The sequence below is a fragment of the Pyxicephalus adspersus genome, chromosome 7 (genome assembly GCF_032062135.1).
Source record: "Pyxicephalus adspersus chromosome 7, UCB_Pads_2.0, whole genome shotgun sequence".
Lineage (NCBI taxonomy): Eukaryota > Metazoa > Chordata > Amphibia > Anura > Pyxicephalidae > Pyxicephalus > Pyxicephalus adspersus.
In genome coordinates, this window is record NC_092864.1 from 18,393,812 (window position 1) to 18,410,072 (window position 16,261).

At 41.6% G+C, this 16,261-nt stretch overlaps 1 protein-coding gene across 8 annotated transcripts in view; it reads right to left on the reverse strand.

The window, feature by feature from the left end:
- LOC140335245 (BTB/POZ domain-containing protein KCTD5) overlaps nucleotides 1–4,190 on the reverse strand; it is a 42,821-nt gene extending 38,631 nt beyond the window's left edge. For 3 of the 8 annotated variants that reach the window (XM_072417734.1, XM_072417733.1, XM_072417735.1), the window contains exon 1: nucleotides 3,910–4,172. In XM_072417734.1, the coding sequence (XP_072273835.1) occupies nucleotides 3,910–4,122 (213 nt within the window). In that variant the 5' untranslated portion in view covers nucleotides 4,123–4,172. Of the gene's footprint in view, nucleotides 1–3,909 lie in introns of all 8 variants that reach the window. The other 5 variants (XM_072417729.1, XM_072417737.1, XM_072417730.1 and 2 more) reach the window with 5 other exon arrangements.
- Nucleotides 4,191–16,261: the final 12,071 nt, after the last annotated feature.

The following is a 16,261-nucleotide window of genomic DNA, read 5'->3' on the forward strand; positions in this document are numbered from 1 at the left end:
ATATATATATATATATATATATATATCTCACAATGTTCCAACACAGAAATGTTTTTAAGCCAGGTGGGAAGAAATTGTAGGTGGGTGTTAGCCCCTGTATTGCGACCAACCTCTTCAGTAACCACCCAACAGCTGGGTGGTTAATAAAAAAAAAAAAAACAGGTAGTGCGCCCGGCTAAAAGAGTCTGGGGAGAACACTATGCGCGTGCATGTATACACACACACTGCAAGTATTTGACACTTGATAAATACCTGAACCCCAAAAACACGCGTTTTGTTCCAGCTCGGTCCCAAACACGGCTTATACTTTGCCCACCTACAACTGGTTTACAGATGTAGGCTCCTACCTTCATCATACTATGCCAGCAGCACATATGGACTTTTTCTTTGCTTCTCTGTTCACTCAATAAGTCTTGGGTAAGTTCTGGGTCACTCATTAAATCTGGGCTGAGGGTCCTTTCCCCAAAATGAAAAAGCTGGGCCAATAACAAATTATCCTTGCTGCTGAATGGTAAGTTATTGAAGTGAAGGAATGGCGACTTGGTGCTGCTGGGGAGTGACTGTAAATTGTTCTGCTCAGCATGGATAAAGTGCAGGTTTGCTTTCAGCCATCAATACAAATGAAATGCAGATAAGTACTTCATCACCAAGGCTATTTTCCAATTTAATGACAGCACTCTTACCAGCCATGAAAGTCAGTCTCAATGATAACGTTTTAGCCCTCATAACAGAGTGGTGGTGACCATTCTGAGCCAAGATTTTTTTTTTGCATTACCAAAATGGAGTAAAAGTTTACAAACAATTAGATAATCTCATCTATTTACAGGTGGCCCAAACTACTTTTCGTTTTTTACATTGGGGTGTAACTCACGGCAGGCTATCGTCTATCAGGCCATGTATCTAGCTAGGGTAATGCACATTACAACAATATTGATCACAATAAATAATGCATATAGACTTTCTGAAGCCGAGCCATTAGTCTTCAAAATAATGATGAGTGCCGGCAATAAGCATTTTCATAATGTATCCTGTTCCCAAGCTGGCCATTAGGGGACCGGCTCCTCCCTGTTACACCAGACTGAAATATGGGCCTTGGTATTGCCAGTCATACTGGCTATACGTCCCCACAATGTTCTGTATCAGCTAAATGAAGGTTTTTTATTATTTTACCCATATATCAACATTAAAGAACACAGCTTGGGCTGCAAAATAGTCACAGGATTATCTGGGCCTGGGCAGTGCCATGGTTGTTATCAGTATTTCCACCCAGTACTGCCAATTAAAGGCTGCCATTGAGGAATGGTTCTGTAACTGAAAGCCCATCTGAACACATCCAGGCATATCAAAGACTGAAATGACCTGATCAACATTCCTCAAAGAGACTTGTGTTTGGATAAAACAAAGGGCCCGAAGTCTCCTGTGTTGGTCTTTATCCCTCCAAACCCAAAACTGGGTTTTTATCGTTTAAGGGAATTGGGAGGGAGGGAGTCAGCTTTGGTTAAAGTTGACTGTTGAAGCACAATTAGATATTTTAGCTTTACTGATTTAGAGGGGTTAGACATGGCAACTGTCCTTGTTAGGAAGAATTATTCCAGTCCTGATCACCGTGTCCCTGGAAATAAAAGTGAAGGAGTCCTAACAATTTTGTGTTGTCACCAGAACAGGAAATACGGGGACCATTTTTTCTTATCCTGCCACGTTTTATTCTACAGCACAGAAAGTTCAGATAGATCCCCCCCATTAACACAGATGATGAAACCTGACAATGGTTGTCTTCTCCTATCCAAAGTTGGGAAGAAGTTTTGCCTTAAGCAGCGCAGGATTTTTTTAGTCCTAGACCAAACAATCACATTTCAGCATTTATTTGGCGCTCCTGAATGTTTATTCCATCAGCTTTTTACTATACCCCTAAAACACCAACAGATCACATGGCCCAGTATTTTTACACCACGTATGCAGTGCTCAACCGGGAAAATTTTTTAAGCCCGGTGGGAAGAAATTGTAGGTGGGTGGCAGCCCTTGTATTGTGGACAAACTCTTTAGTAACCGCCCAAAAACAGCCGGGTGGGTGCTGAAATGTGCCAGGTGGTGCACCCAGCTAAAAGGGCCTGGGGAGAGCCCTGGGTATGGCACCACAAGATCACAATAACATTTCTACAGTTATCAAAGACACAAGCTGCCAGCTAACCGGACATTTTTTTGTTGTGTGGTTATGAAGCGGAGCACTTGCAGGAGGAGACCCCACTCATTACCTGGCAGACTGCATTCCTCATAGGAAATAAAACACAAAAATGGCTACAAGGTATCCTATAGAGAAGAGTCCGGGTACACCACACATTTGTCATCCTGGCAGAATAAACTCAGGGTAAAAATCAGCCTTGTTTGGAAGCAAATGTACAGGCACAAAAAATTCATGCGGTGCTCATTGCCCTCCATGCTGTCTTCACACATCAGCACCCTGTAACCTAAAAATATTATCCTCTAAATACCCCATTCACACAGCCTATGGGGCAATTACTTTAAGCAGGGATTTAGTTTGCAACCTTATTAAAGCTACTTATGAGTAACTGAGCCTAAATCTCTGTTCCTGCTGAGAAGCCAAGGCGGTGTCTGCTGACCAGCCCGTCCCTGTCACCTAAGTATATAAGTGGTTCTGACTCAACACAACCCCACATCCCCCCACCCAAGTCTACTAAACAGGAGAATGCTATAATAATGCAAACGTCAGGCCTGGGTGTGATGATCGAGCTTCTACAGGACTCAGAATTTACTATGAGATACTAAACAATCTAACTTGTACTACAAGTCCCAGCATTCCACACCTCAATCATTGACCCCTTTTACTGTGAGCTTCAGCATTATCCTTCCCCACATTGCCCCCTGAAACAGTCACCCTCTAGTACCACTCCCCAAGACCTCCTTATATTGCCCCCCGGAAACCAATATCTCCTAAAACACCTTTCCAGTGTCCCCAGTGATCACCTTCCACTGAGACCCCTCTCCTCAGTGTCCATTACCTCTGCCCTGTGACCCCTAAATACTTCCAAACCTCACCCACCTCTCAATGCCCCACCCTCACCCTGGTAAACATTTGACCCCAAGTACCACTTCACTGTTCCCCAAAACTCCCCCTTTATAGAACCCCTGTACCCAGCACCTCATCCCTTGAGTAACATTTCTCTCTGCTGCCCCCTGACTTTCTCTGCTGTATCTCCTCCACCTCTGCCCATCATCTCCTGGCATCCCCTGGGCATTACCTTCCTATGCCCAGGACACCTTCACCCCCTGAAAGCCATTTCCCTGTGCCACCCCCCCAAACTCTGTTCACCCTGGTGCCCTGCACCTCTTCTCAGTACCACTCACCCAACCTGGCACCACTGTGCCCAATGTCCCCTGGCACCTCTACCCCTAAGTACCCCACCGTCCCCTCTTCTTATTTACTCTCTCCTATCAACCTCTTAGTCTGTACCCCATAATACATTTCTGCCCTATGTACCCCTCCCCTGTGACCACAGTCATTCCCTTCCACAGGAATCCCCCATGGCCAGAATTCTATCAACCCTCTCCCCCTATGCCCAGCATTCTATCACCCCCCATCCCTATGGGCACCATGGCACACCTCTGTCTATTGCCCCCTGGCATCTCTTCCCCTGAGTACCCCCCCACCCAGTGTGCCCCTATGCTCATTGTTTTATCCCCCCTATGCCCAGCATTCCATAGCTCCCTCCCCCTATGGGCACCATGGCACACATCTGTCTATTGCCCCCCTGGCACTGGCATCATCCCCCCCTTCTTTTGCCACTTGGCATCATCCCCCCATGACCTGCTATAACCCCATCACCTGTTCCCTCCAGCCCTGTGCCTACCTCCTCCCCTATAAGCCCCCTCAGCACCCCTGCACTCCTCTACCTTGTCAGAGTCCAGATCCGGATCCGCCTGGCACAGCCGGTACAGGAAGGATTTGGGGTCCCTGCACAGGGTCTGTCGGGTTGTCAGGAAACACGTCCCCCCCACATTGAGCCGGACCCACTTGGACACTCCGCCCCTCTCCCCCGGGGCCGCACACCTCCGGCACACCACAGCCGCCCCGGTGCCGTTCATCTCACAGCTCTCCTCCGCCATGTCCGTCACTCCCCAGCCACTGACAGCCCCGGAAGTGTCCGCGCTTTAATAGCCTCCTCCTCCTGCGGGCTGGGCGCCTTCTTGGCCACTCACCGGAAGTTCCGGAGCCGGGGGGACAGTGCTCGGTGCAGCACCCAGCGGAAGTAAACATAGAAAGGCGTCTGATATGGATGTGATGTATGTGAGCAGAGGAGAATCCAGACAATACAACCATACAGGGTTAGCTGTTCCACAGAAGTGATTTGTACACATAAATATGCAATTATAATATCTCCAGGGTCATATACTGCACTGCCTGCTGATAAAGCCAAATGTGTGGCAAATATAGCACCAAATTAGCCCAAAAAACCGAATGTTAAGCCCTAAATATAGAGAAAATGTCACTGTAATCATCGTGTATTTTTATTTACAGAAATACAGCACCTGGTGATCCTGCCAATCCCAGCTCTCTGAATTACTTCCTGTCTGCTGGTGACCACCCTGGGAACAGAATCAGATCCTCACCAATGTGGTCAGATCCCAAAATAATCCACAATGATATTCAATAGGAGAATATTACATCAGACATGATACATGAGTAGCATAATGGGCTCTATCTATAAAACAGTGAATCTGACATTCCCTCAAACATTCCCTGGCGGGAATCAATCACTACTATTGAAACACACAGGCCTGGAAGATTGGCACCAGAGAATGTTTGATTCCCTGTTTCATCAATAGAGCCCAGTGAGTGGAATCCCAGTACAAGGGCCGTATCCTGACACCTTCATATGTGGCCAGGAAATACGAATCCTACCTGCCATTGGAAATAGCAAATCCAATGTACACCAGAGGGTCTATTTATCCAAGAGTCACCAAATTTACCCCAAATTCACTCATTTTTTACATTTGATTGTTTAGAAAATGTGTGAATTAAAGCAGAAAACTGCGAGCAGGCGTTTTTTTGTTTTTTACTGTAGAAGAGACAAGTGATGTCTGGTCTGCAATAAAATACATTTACCTGCCTGTGCACGATTTTATATGTAAACTCACCTACCTTTTCCCTGGCATCCTCACCTGGTCCCTTTTCTTTCTTCAGCCATCGTGATTAGCCGGGCTGTAATGGCGCAACTCCTGCACATGAGCATGAGAGTTCATTCCAGCAGCCAGGTATGTTGGGATCATTTACTGAGCTGCACATGTGGAACCTCACAGGGAATGATCCAACTGCATCTCCTGTTGGTGTGGCCTTGACCAAACTTGTGTGAGTTTTTTTTTACTAGTTGAAATATTTCTGCTTACTTGCACATGGCATAGCCGTCCTCAGCAGGGTAATTTGCCTCTTCCTTAAAATCTATCTCTCCTCTCCCTGATGGGTGTCGCAGTCGGAGCATGAGTGCAAGCTGTAATGCTGGTGGGAGCAGGACTGGGAAGCCCATGTTGTGGGGTTACAGACTTTGAAACTGGAACACGTGTTACCTGTGAGTACCAGGCTCAATGGTGCAGTACCTGCTTAGGTGGCAGGATTTTATTTTGTTACCTGTGGGATTTAAAGTTGATGTAAGCTGATGTATTTTTGTTCTGCTGGACTGAGCCGTTTTGTGTTTTGGTATGCTGAATGGAAGCTACTTAATTTGTCTAAATAAAGACTTTTCTTGAAGCAATAGAGTGTCCTGTGATGAACTGATCCCCCTAACTTCACAACCTAATAAATGTGCGTTGCCATTCATTGTGCACAGCACTTCATCTGCTGTAGAATTCAAAACATTGGAGGAAATGGCTCCTACTATTTGCAATACAATTCATGCAACCAAAATAATGAGACTGAAAGTTGTCCTAGTTATTAAACACAATGGGTTCTAAAGCATGAAACTGATCTCTTATAAGTTTGATCATGTGATCAATAATCACTTATGTAGTTGTAGCCCAAAGGAAGCAATGAAAAGATTACTTACAATTTTTTTTTTTTGCCCACCATATTGGGGAACCATTACTGTGCCTTAGGCATCTCTGTGACGTCCACCTCTGTGCCCCCTGCTTGCCCAGATGCCTTGGCTCCTCTACAGACACTTGTGCATGCAATCCCAACTTTAGGACCTAAGTTGAGGTGTGCTATAGGAGTATCCTCGGCCATGTCCACAGAGCTGGTTTCTCAGCATGTGAAATCTAGCTGTACATACTAGTGTCTTGTTCCTGACTTTTATCGGCTTGCCCTGACCTTGGTTTGTTTGCAACTATGCTTCTGTCTTCTGCCTTATCATTGAAATCTCGGTCTTAGTCTGTCTCTGATTGGGACAGGTCAAGAGCTACAAACTGGTAACACCCTGCAGGAGAGTTGTCCGGCAGCTATTGGGACCACTGGCCCAACATACCTTGGGAAGTGCTCTGGTGAAGGACAAGTATCACCTGACATTTGCAGCTTGGGTGAATCTTTATCACCAGCCAGTGAATGGAATCCTAGCCAACACAAACCCATGCCAGCTGCTCCACAGGGGGTTGGATGCATTTCCCATTGGTATTGTAAAACTTTTATCATTCTGTATCTGGCATACTCACAATTTCAGTGGTGCTGTAATATTTAAAACATGTACATTTTATGTGCACATTAGAGAACAATATAAAAAAAGACTGATTTTATTAAAAGCCAGATAGATGCACTCACAATACAAATGCCATGGGTGCTGGGAATTGACAACACGCAGACCACTAATACTCAGGACTAATATTATGCAAATATAGAAACTGTCTGGTACCTCATCAAAGAGGAATAGGGACAGAAAATATTAATAAAATGACAACCTAAACTCATAAAACCAATAATTACCTTTAAACTTTTGTTTGCTGTTATTGTGTACACAAAGTAGATAATTCTAGTTTACTTTTACTTTGTGTTTCTTAAGGTCAGCCACTAGGAAATATTTTCTTTCTTTTTTATTATTTTTTAAATGTTTTTATTGAATTTTCACAATTTTTACAGACAAAAGTGCAGTAATAATGAAACTTTAAAATAAACAGTTTGCAAAAAATCACAGTTGCGTTCTGCATAACTACACAATACAGCAAGGGAAAAACTTAGAAAGAAGACAAGGGGGGGGGGGGGGGTCATTTCAAATGTACCAAAAGACAATGGAATTTTACCAATGAAAATGGAATACATCAATTTGGTGGGCTGCAGGACCTTCTTCAGCACTACCCTAGAACCTCCTATGAATAATGTTAATAATCTTGAATTCCTTAAGCTTAGTGCAGTGAAAAAATTGAGATGAAAAATAATCATGCCTGTGTGAGAAAAGCGGGGCAAAATCTACAGAAGGGGGTGACGATGTACTCCTGTAGGTCATATTTAAAATGTACCAGGAGGAGTACTGAAAATATGTTAAAGTTTCCTCTCTTTCTGGGTTCAGCAGAAAGTTATCAATAAAATTATACCATTATATAATTTGCTCAAAAATTTAGATTTTTGTTTGTCTTCCCCTTGTTTACCCTCTAACATATCTCTATGGAACAAGGTCAGGAGAGGTGTCCTGACCATCTCCAATGTAGGGGGTGAGGGTAGAATCCATTGACTCATGATGGCTTTTCTTGCTGCCAATAGACATAGGTTAGCCCATGCTTTCCTTCCCTTCCCCACATCTAGTACAGTGGACCAATCACCAAACAAACATAAAACCGGGCAAAGTGGAAGGGCTATCCCGATCACCTGCCTTCTAAATTTTAATGTCCTCTCCCAGGAACTGGTCACATATGCGCAGGTCCAAAAGATATGGAAGAGAGACACTTTGATCACACTTCAAACACGTTGTGGATCGATTCTGCATTCAGTGGTCTATAAACTTTATGGGCCCTATGCCTGATCTTGAATTGGGGTTCTCTCCAGAGTTCATTAATAGTGATTTTACACACTGGTAAATAATATTTCTTTTAAATAGGAATGTTCCCAACAGAAATCTCACAGGTGAGGCAGCTTTCAATACAGATCACTCTAGAATACCAGTTGCTAATTTTGAGCTGGAGTTTGCAGCCCAGCAATCTCCATAGGAAATACAGACATTTCATTAAAAAACGATGATAATGTGAAACCTTTAATGCAATTGTTTCTGCCTCTGCACAGCAGCTTGACAGCTAACAAAGGGGAATACAGTGTGGTAGCTGAGTTTTTGTTCTTCTGCTAGTCATGTCACACTGGCCATTGGGTAGAAGAATATGTGACAGCATGCCTAGTAAATTAGTTCATAATAAGCCAGTGGTTTTTGTTTTCATTAGCATGTGTATCAGTAACACTTTTACCAGTCTGAAATACTGGTTGGGTGGTAACCCTAATTTTAGGCCGTGGACTACCGAAATGTCCTCACTTGGGGGGGGGTCAAAGATGAAAGGATGAAGAGCTGGGATGGGATTGGAGATGAGCTTGACTATAACAATGTCCTCATGGGAAGGACTAAGGAAGGGAAAGGACTGAGCTGGATAGAAGCTTGATTACCAAGGATTCCTCACAGGAGGGAAGGGGTAGGATTGAATCAGATATGAACATGACTACCAAGATATCATCACAGGCATGTCTAAATAAGAGAAAAGATTGCATTTGCAAAAAAGTTTTTATATGCTATATAAACTATAAAACTATCAAAATGTTCTTATGGCGAGGACCAAGGAAGAGATAGGACTGGATCAGATATGAGCAGGACTACCAGGATATCATCAGAACAACAGAAGAAGATTAAGGATTGCATTAGCTATGAGCATGACTACCAAAATTCTTCCATGTGGAGGACCAAAGATTAAAGGATGAAGAGAGGATGGGATTAGAGATGAGTTTGATGACTACAATGTTCTCATGGGAAGACCTGAGGAACAGTAAGGACTAGACTGAATATGAGCTTGATTAACAAGAATTCCTCACCTGAGAATCAGGGAAGAGATAGGACTGAATCAGATATGAACATGACTACCAAGGTATCATGGCAGGGATTACTAAAGAAGAAAAAGGATTGCATTATGTATGAGCTTGACTACTAAAATGTCCTCATGGGGAGGACCAAAGATTAAAGGGTAAAGAGAGAGAGGTTGGGATTAGAACTTAGTTTGACTATCACAATGTTCCCATGAGGAACAGAGGACTGAGGAATAGTAAGGAATGGACTGGATAGGAGCGTGACTACCAAGATGTCCTCTTGCGGGTTTTACCTAAAAATTACCGTTTTTTTATTTTATATTATTTTTGTATTTCAGTGCTTCTGATAAAGGACCCTTTCATACTTGTGATAGACAATGGCATGGTTAGCCACTTCCAACTTAGTTTGACTATCACAATGTTCCCATGAGGAACAGAGGACTGAGGAATAGTAAGGAATGGACTGGATAGGAGCGTGACTACCAAGATGTCCTCTTGCGGGTTTTACCTAAAAATTACCGTTTTTTTATTTTATATTATTTTTGTATTTCAGTGCTTCTGATAAAGGACCCTTTCATACTTGTGATAGACAATGGCATGGTTAGCCACTTCCAGGTGCATTACATACTGCTGCTATGTGCCCAGGAATAGCAAACTGCTGATAATGTGCAAATGTGTTAACCTGTTTCAGAGGAAGAAAAGGAAATGCACAGCCAATAAAGACTAGTTGCTTTCTGGAACTGTGCCACAATCAACCGCAACTGCAGTGGAACGCTTCAGTCAACTGCAAGTCTGAAGTCTGACATCCGTAAACCTCTTCAAAACTCCTCAGAACCACACAGAAACATGTCTGCACTGTGAAAAAAAGTGACAAGATGAGAGTAGTAACTGGAATACAAATACAGAATGTTGTCACTCAATAACAGAAATTGTGTGAAACCTATGGCACCCCCTCCTGCCCTTCCCAGAGCAAATACACACCTTTCTTCATCTTTGTTTTGTTCCCAAGCCACAATGTTTATTTGCCTTGTGCAAAGTGAAGCACCCAACACTTCCAACATGTGACTCACTATAGCTGACTGCAATCAGAAGAACAACACCAGTATCAGTTCTTTAGCCCTCAGCTCATAAGGGTTCATTCATACCATTGGTATTCCTTTTAGCAAAAGTCCATGTATGTAAGCTGTTCATGTCATTTTCCACATGTTGACATGAGTTCCATCATAGTGACTTGACTATAAAGATGCAGATTAACACATACAATGCAAGACATTGCATTTCCCTGGTTATTCCAAAGCAACACATTGGTGTGAACATGTCACATATTAAACAATGGGCCTCATGTTTACATATTCTGCATGAGCTGGAAATGGCATGAGAAAGCCTTCAATAACAATCCACAAAGGCCACCAGCTCATCCTCAGCTGCTACCCCAGACTTGGTTTACATGATGTAATGGTACTAAACACACAATAAAACAATCTCCAAACTGTTTATACCAAACACAGAGTCTTTATTATGTGTAAGGAGTAAAGAATTTACAGTGCAGTGTGATTATGACCATCAGTTTATACTGGACATAATGATGATGCTTTTCTCATAGCGGAGAGAATGACTTTGCATGGAATCCTATGAACGTGGACAGAGTTGCCTTCTTCGAAAGAATCAGGCACTAGTCACTCCTTCGCATTTAAAAACATTGGTGTTTTTATGCATTTTAACACATCTTTGTAAACTGAACTCCAGGCAGGAAACAAAAAAAGACAAAAAGTTAATGCAGCTCTGTATCTATTTTTTAAAATGTATGTCAAAGCACAGCCTTTAGAGGCTTGGTTGATGTCTCCATTGGGAATATTTACCCTGTGTTTTTATAAGAAAGAAAGTAAGGGGAAATACAACATCAATCAAAGTAATAAAAACATTTAATAAAATACATAAAAAAACAACAAAATAAACCTATCACCTATACAACGCATTATACAATAATAATTCCTGGGCAATTCTTTAGGGTTACCTCCAAACTATTGAGCTTTAAAGTTTGAACAATTTAAGCATCATAACTTTTGTTACATTGCCATTGAATGGCGGCAGGGAGTTTATGCCATGTACAGATGGTTTGTATACTGTATGGTTTGGATTAAACATTTTTACCTGAATGTGTGCTTGCAAGAGGAATGCAATCCTGCTTTTTCCATCAACTTTTCTGTATGTAACTATGCAAAGTATTAGCCCACAGGTGTGACACATGACACATGCAAACTTTTATTTTTAGCTGCACAGGCTGAATTTTACATACCTCTATTGCCTGGGTATATTTAGTCATAAAAAGCTGCCCAAATCTTGTAAAATGTAAAAAGTTATGTTAAAAGTTAAGGCATTAGGTGATGTTAATAAGAAAGCCACAAACCTAGAAAACACTCTTCTATTCCTTGCGAAGGAGCCTGGGAGAAATATGTAAGCCGTCGTCATGCTGGTCCAATGACTTCAATGTTTCAGCGGCACTGACCAGTATCAGGTCAGAAATTCTGCTATTCTGGGTTAGTGACTAAAGTACTACGGCCCAATACAAGATATTCAAGATATACAAGAATTCGGAAAACCTGTATATCCTTATTTAATGTACAGCATTGTGTAATATGTTGGTGCTAAATAAATACAGTTTCATAATAATAATAATAATAATATTATACAGTGCTATGTGAAAGTGTCCATCCAAGTTGTTATAAGTGTGTTGCCGTGTGTTATACCGCAAGGCATTGCCAAATGCAGCCACCTTAATGGCTGTACATTTTTGTGCTTACCCCCATTTATTACGCTGAATGGAGAAGTGAACAAAAGCTAACTGAAACATGAGCAGCAGTACGTTGGTAACACAACACATAAGTGGGAACATCAGCATTCCCCAGGCTGCTGGGAGTTATATCATTCTGGCCAGGCTTCTCTCGGTGGCAAAGAGGACCGGATGAAGATGACAGTGCCTGTGACAAAGTAATTCGGAAAAAAAAATTGTAGTAGGTATGTGCATTTTTTTGGAAAAGGAACATCGCCTGCAATAAAGGTCCTGCCTGTTCAGTTTCATTTTAATTTAGTTCTGCTTTAAGTTTTAAAATCTAAATAAAAACCTATTTAAAATCCAGGTTGTAGTAAGTCAAAACAGAAATTATACCAAGAGAGACAAATACTTTTTCAAAGTAGTGCCAGATCCAACAGGTTTTTCACAATTCTTTTAGTAACAGTCTCAAGATAATATCTAGTTATAGTCATAGTCAGCTGGTCCTGTTCTGTAATATTGAAGTCATACCATGACTTAATCTAATTCTTCTGTTCTGTTTTGGTGAGTATTAGAAATGAAGTCTAGTTGAATGGAAAAAAAATACTATTAACCATTACCTGATAAAATAACATTATTTAGTTTCAAGATAACAGATTTCCTAAAAATGTCTTTTATTACTCCAGGATAAGTGGTTGCAACAGCAGCAGAAAAAGTCTCGTAGTGTTTTCCTTTGACTATGTAATCATGAAATACCGTATTTTTCGGCGTATAAGACGCACCCAATTTTAAAGGAGGAAAATCTAGAAAAAAAAGATTCTGAAAGATTATTCCCCTTCTGATCACTCATGTGCCAATGGGATCGCAGGGGCACGTGTGCTTGCCCGCTTCTTCTCGCTCAGAGGAGGAGGATCGCGGGGGCACGTGTGCCGGCTTCTCCTCGCTCGGAGGAGGAGGATCGCGGGGGCACGTGTGCCGGCTTCTCCTCGCTCGGAGGAGGAGGAGACACGCGCTGCAGCCAGGAGGAGAGGAGAGAAGAAGCATGCAGCATCGCGGGATCGGGTAAGTATGATATTTTAATTATTTTTAAAAACTGTGTTCGCTGTATAAGACGCACCCACTTTTCCCCCCCAGTTTTGGGGAAGAAAAATACGGTACTAATTTTCAGGGTTGTCTCACATAGTAATTAAAAGGTTCCATCCTCTGAAGTTCCTTTTTGCCTGTCTGAATTGTCCTGTCTGCTGGTAAAAGCCAGTACTGTGGTACCACTCACACATTGATCTTCTTCTTCCGGGAATCACTGTACATACCAGCTTGAAGTTTGTGAACCCTTTATAATGTTCTACATTTTTATATTAATGTGACCTCAAACATCAGTAGTGAAGAAAACCTAGTTAAAGAAAATAAACAAAAATGTTTATATTTGGTCATGTATTTATTGAAAAGATCCAGCATGACTCTGTGTGGGTAAAGTAAGGGAATCATGGTCTCAGTATTTGCAGCAATAACTTAACCTAAACATTTACGGTAACTGTTGATCAGTCCAATTTCAGCCCATTCCTCCTTAGACAACAGCTTCAGCTCGTGGATGTTGGTGGGTTTCTTCACATGAACTGCTCAGTTTATGTCTTCCACATTTCAATTGGATTACAATCAGAACCTTGACTTCCAGAACTTTAACTTTATTATTTTTTAACCATTGTTTGGTAGAACAACTTGTGTGTTTAGGAATGTTCTCATGCTGCATGACTGTCTTTTGAGATTCAGTTCACTGACAGATGTTTTGACATTTTTCTATAGAATTCTCTAGTATAGTTCAGAATTTACTGTTCCATCAATGATGGAAAGCCGTCCAGATGCTTTAAAACGGGCCCAGAACACTCCCACCACCATGTTTCACAGATGGGATAAGGTTCCTTTGCTGGAATGCAATGTTTTTCTTTATCCAAATGAAATTTGTTTCAGCAAAAAAAGTTCTATTTTGGCTTCATCAATCCACAAAACATTCTTCCATTATTCTTTTAGATTGTCCACATGATCCTTCATAAACTGTAGACAGGCAGCAATATTTTGGGGGCAGAGCAGTGGCTTTCTCCTTGCTACCTTGCCATATACACCATTGTTGTTCAGTGTTTTTCAGCTTTATGGGCATCAATGTCTCTGTTTCTGAGGTTCTCAGTCAGATATGTCCTTTTTTCAAGTCATGATACAAATTAACAAATGTGTAATCAGTGTCTGTAACTAACACTTGATTGTTATTCAGTTGGATAAAAACACCGGACTCTGTTTTCACCTTCAGATTATATAAAAATCTGAAGTGAAGTGAAAAGGATTCACTTGCTTTTGCAACATACAGATGTTATTGGATTTTTTTTCAAAAAATTTTTTGTGCCACCAATTCAATGTTAACTGTTGGTAACCACGTGGATAGTGTTGGTGACACCATTTTTTAATACTTATATAATTAGTATTTTTAGATGTTCCTTCTAACAATGTCACTTGGACACTGTTGTGCATACCAGTGCAAAGGCTCAATTCTGTTTCCATCGTATCTGTGCAGTGATGGTTCGATCTATGTGGGAGTAAGAGATGCAAATAGGAGTTATGGACCTAGCTGATGTACTGCCAAAATATTATATTTGATTTGTACAGGAATACCAGCAGCCAAAATTGCATTCTGCATCTGGAACTCTAGTGGAGAGATATTTCTAGGAGATATTCCAATTCTGTGTTGTGGACATAACAAAACCAAATGATCACATTATGCTGCTCTTATGGATTCTCTATTGTGGAAGTGTTACCTTCAGTCTCTCTAGTTTTAGGGATGGGTTGCTAGATCCTCAGTATGTTACCTGCTATTTTCCATTCCGGAATTTGGCTTGACCTAGACATGGACTTTGCCTGTGATTGCTACCTGCCTTGATCTCAGCCTGTTACACAATCTCTCTACAAAGCCTATATTACTCCACTTGACTCACCGTGTTCCTGTCTGATTAGCCATTTCTACACTGAAGCCACCTGATCCCTGTTACTCCTGGTGGGGAGAACCTGAGGGCCGGGACCTAGTAAATTCTATGTAAATGCAGCAAAGCAGTCTAGTGGCCACTGGCCCATCAGTCGTACTTTGGCGAAGACCAGGAGACCCTCAGGTAATCTTGTGTCACCCTCCATGTGGCAACCCGTAACACTGTGGTATCCCTGCAGCTGTGATTTTCCTCCTTACTGCCTTACTAAACTGTGTTCAACTATCTATCTATATGGAAGCTAATATCTTTTCTTCCTAATATCACAGCTGTCTTCCTGATGGAGGAATATTCAAGTAGTAGATGTGGGGGAAGCAAATGTCCACAAAATTAATTAGGCAGAAGCATGGAGATGCAAGCAGTGCATTCCTCAGGTACAGATTTCTCTCCGGTGAGAATCACAGCAAGGACAACACTAAATCTCACTTCATATTTCGTGATACTAGCAGTCACAGGCAGCCATGTATTTCACACAGCAGATATAAATCTATGGGCATGTAGACACAAGAGTGTCTTAACATACGCATGGGCCAAGAGATGGATGGTTATATTTCAGTTTACGACTATCCTCATCAACTACCATGTAATGAAGAAAAATAAAGGCATACATTGAAAAACCAGGCTGGGCAACAACATTGGCTACCTCTAGATACAAAAACTAAAGATACAGGGATAGAAAGTGTGCTTTATGCAGTTCCACTAAGTAAAATAAGGTAAAAAGCATTACTTTATAATGTCTGTAAAGGTTTCCATTTATGTAAGTCATGTTGTTAGCCCTTTTCAAATAAAGAAGTGGATAAGATATAAAAGAATATTACAAAAACAAGCCCAGTTGAACATTACAACTACTACTTACTGCAATATATTAAGCCTATCTCTGGGCAGAATATAAAATTCACCCAATCCAAAAATCTAAATATGTCTTACCTAGTGAATGAAGATATATTCACATTAATTCCCTGTCCAGGTCCCTTGACATCACTTCTTTTGATGACTACTGAACCACCACTTTATTAGTGCTTGTACTCACCAATCCCTGCCTGTCTTCTAATATGGGTGCCATTACTGTGGGTCTTCTAACCTGTTCAGAAAAAGGACCCGCCCCAGACATCTATTAGAAAGAGTACATGTCAAGCAAACAATGACATGGACAGCCAAAAGAAGGCACAAGCTGAATGTCTCCTAGTTTGTAAGCTCTTCGGGGGAGGTTCCTATCCTCCTCCTGTGTCACTCTGTCACTTGCAACACATATTTATTGTACAGCACTCCATAATATGTTGGTGTTATGTAAATCCAGTTTAAGAATAATAATGTAAACATGGCAGAGCAATCTAGAGTGCCATGTAACCACCGCTTTAGGTAAGTACAAATGATGCTATCCGGTGTCAAATACCATTGGTAAAGTTACACAGGTATAACCGAAATCTGATAACTGTTGGCGATGTGGTCAGGCCATTGGTAGCATGATACATATTT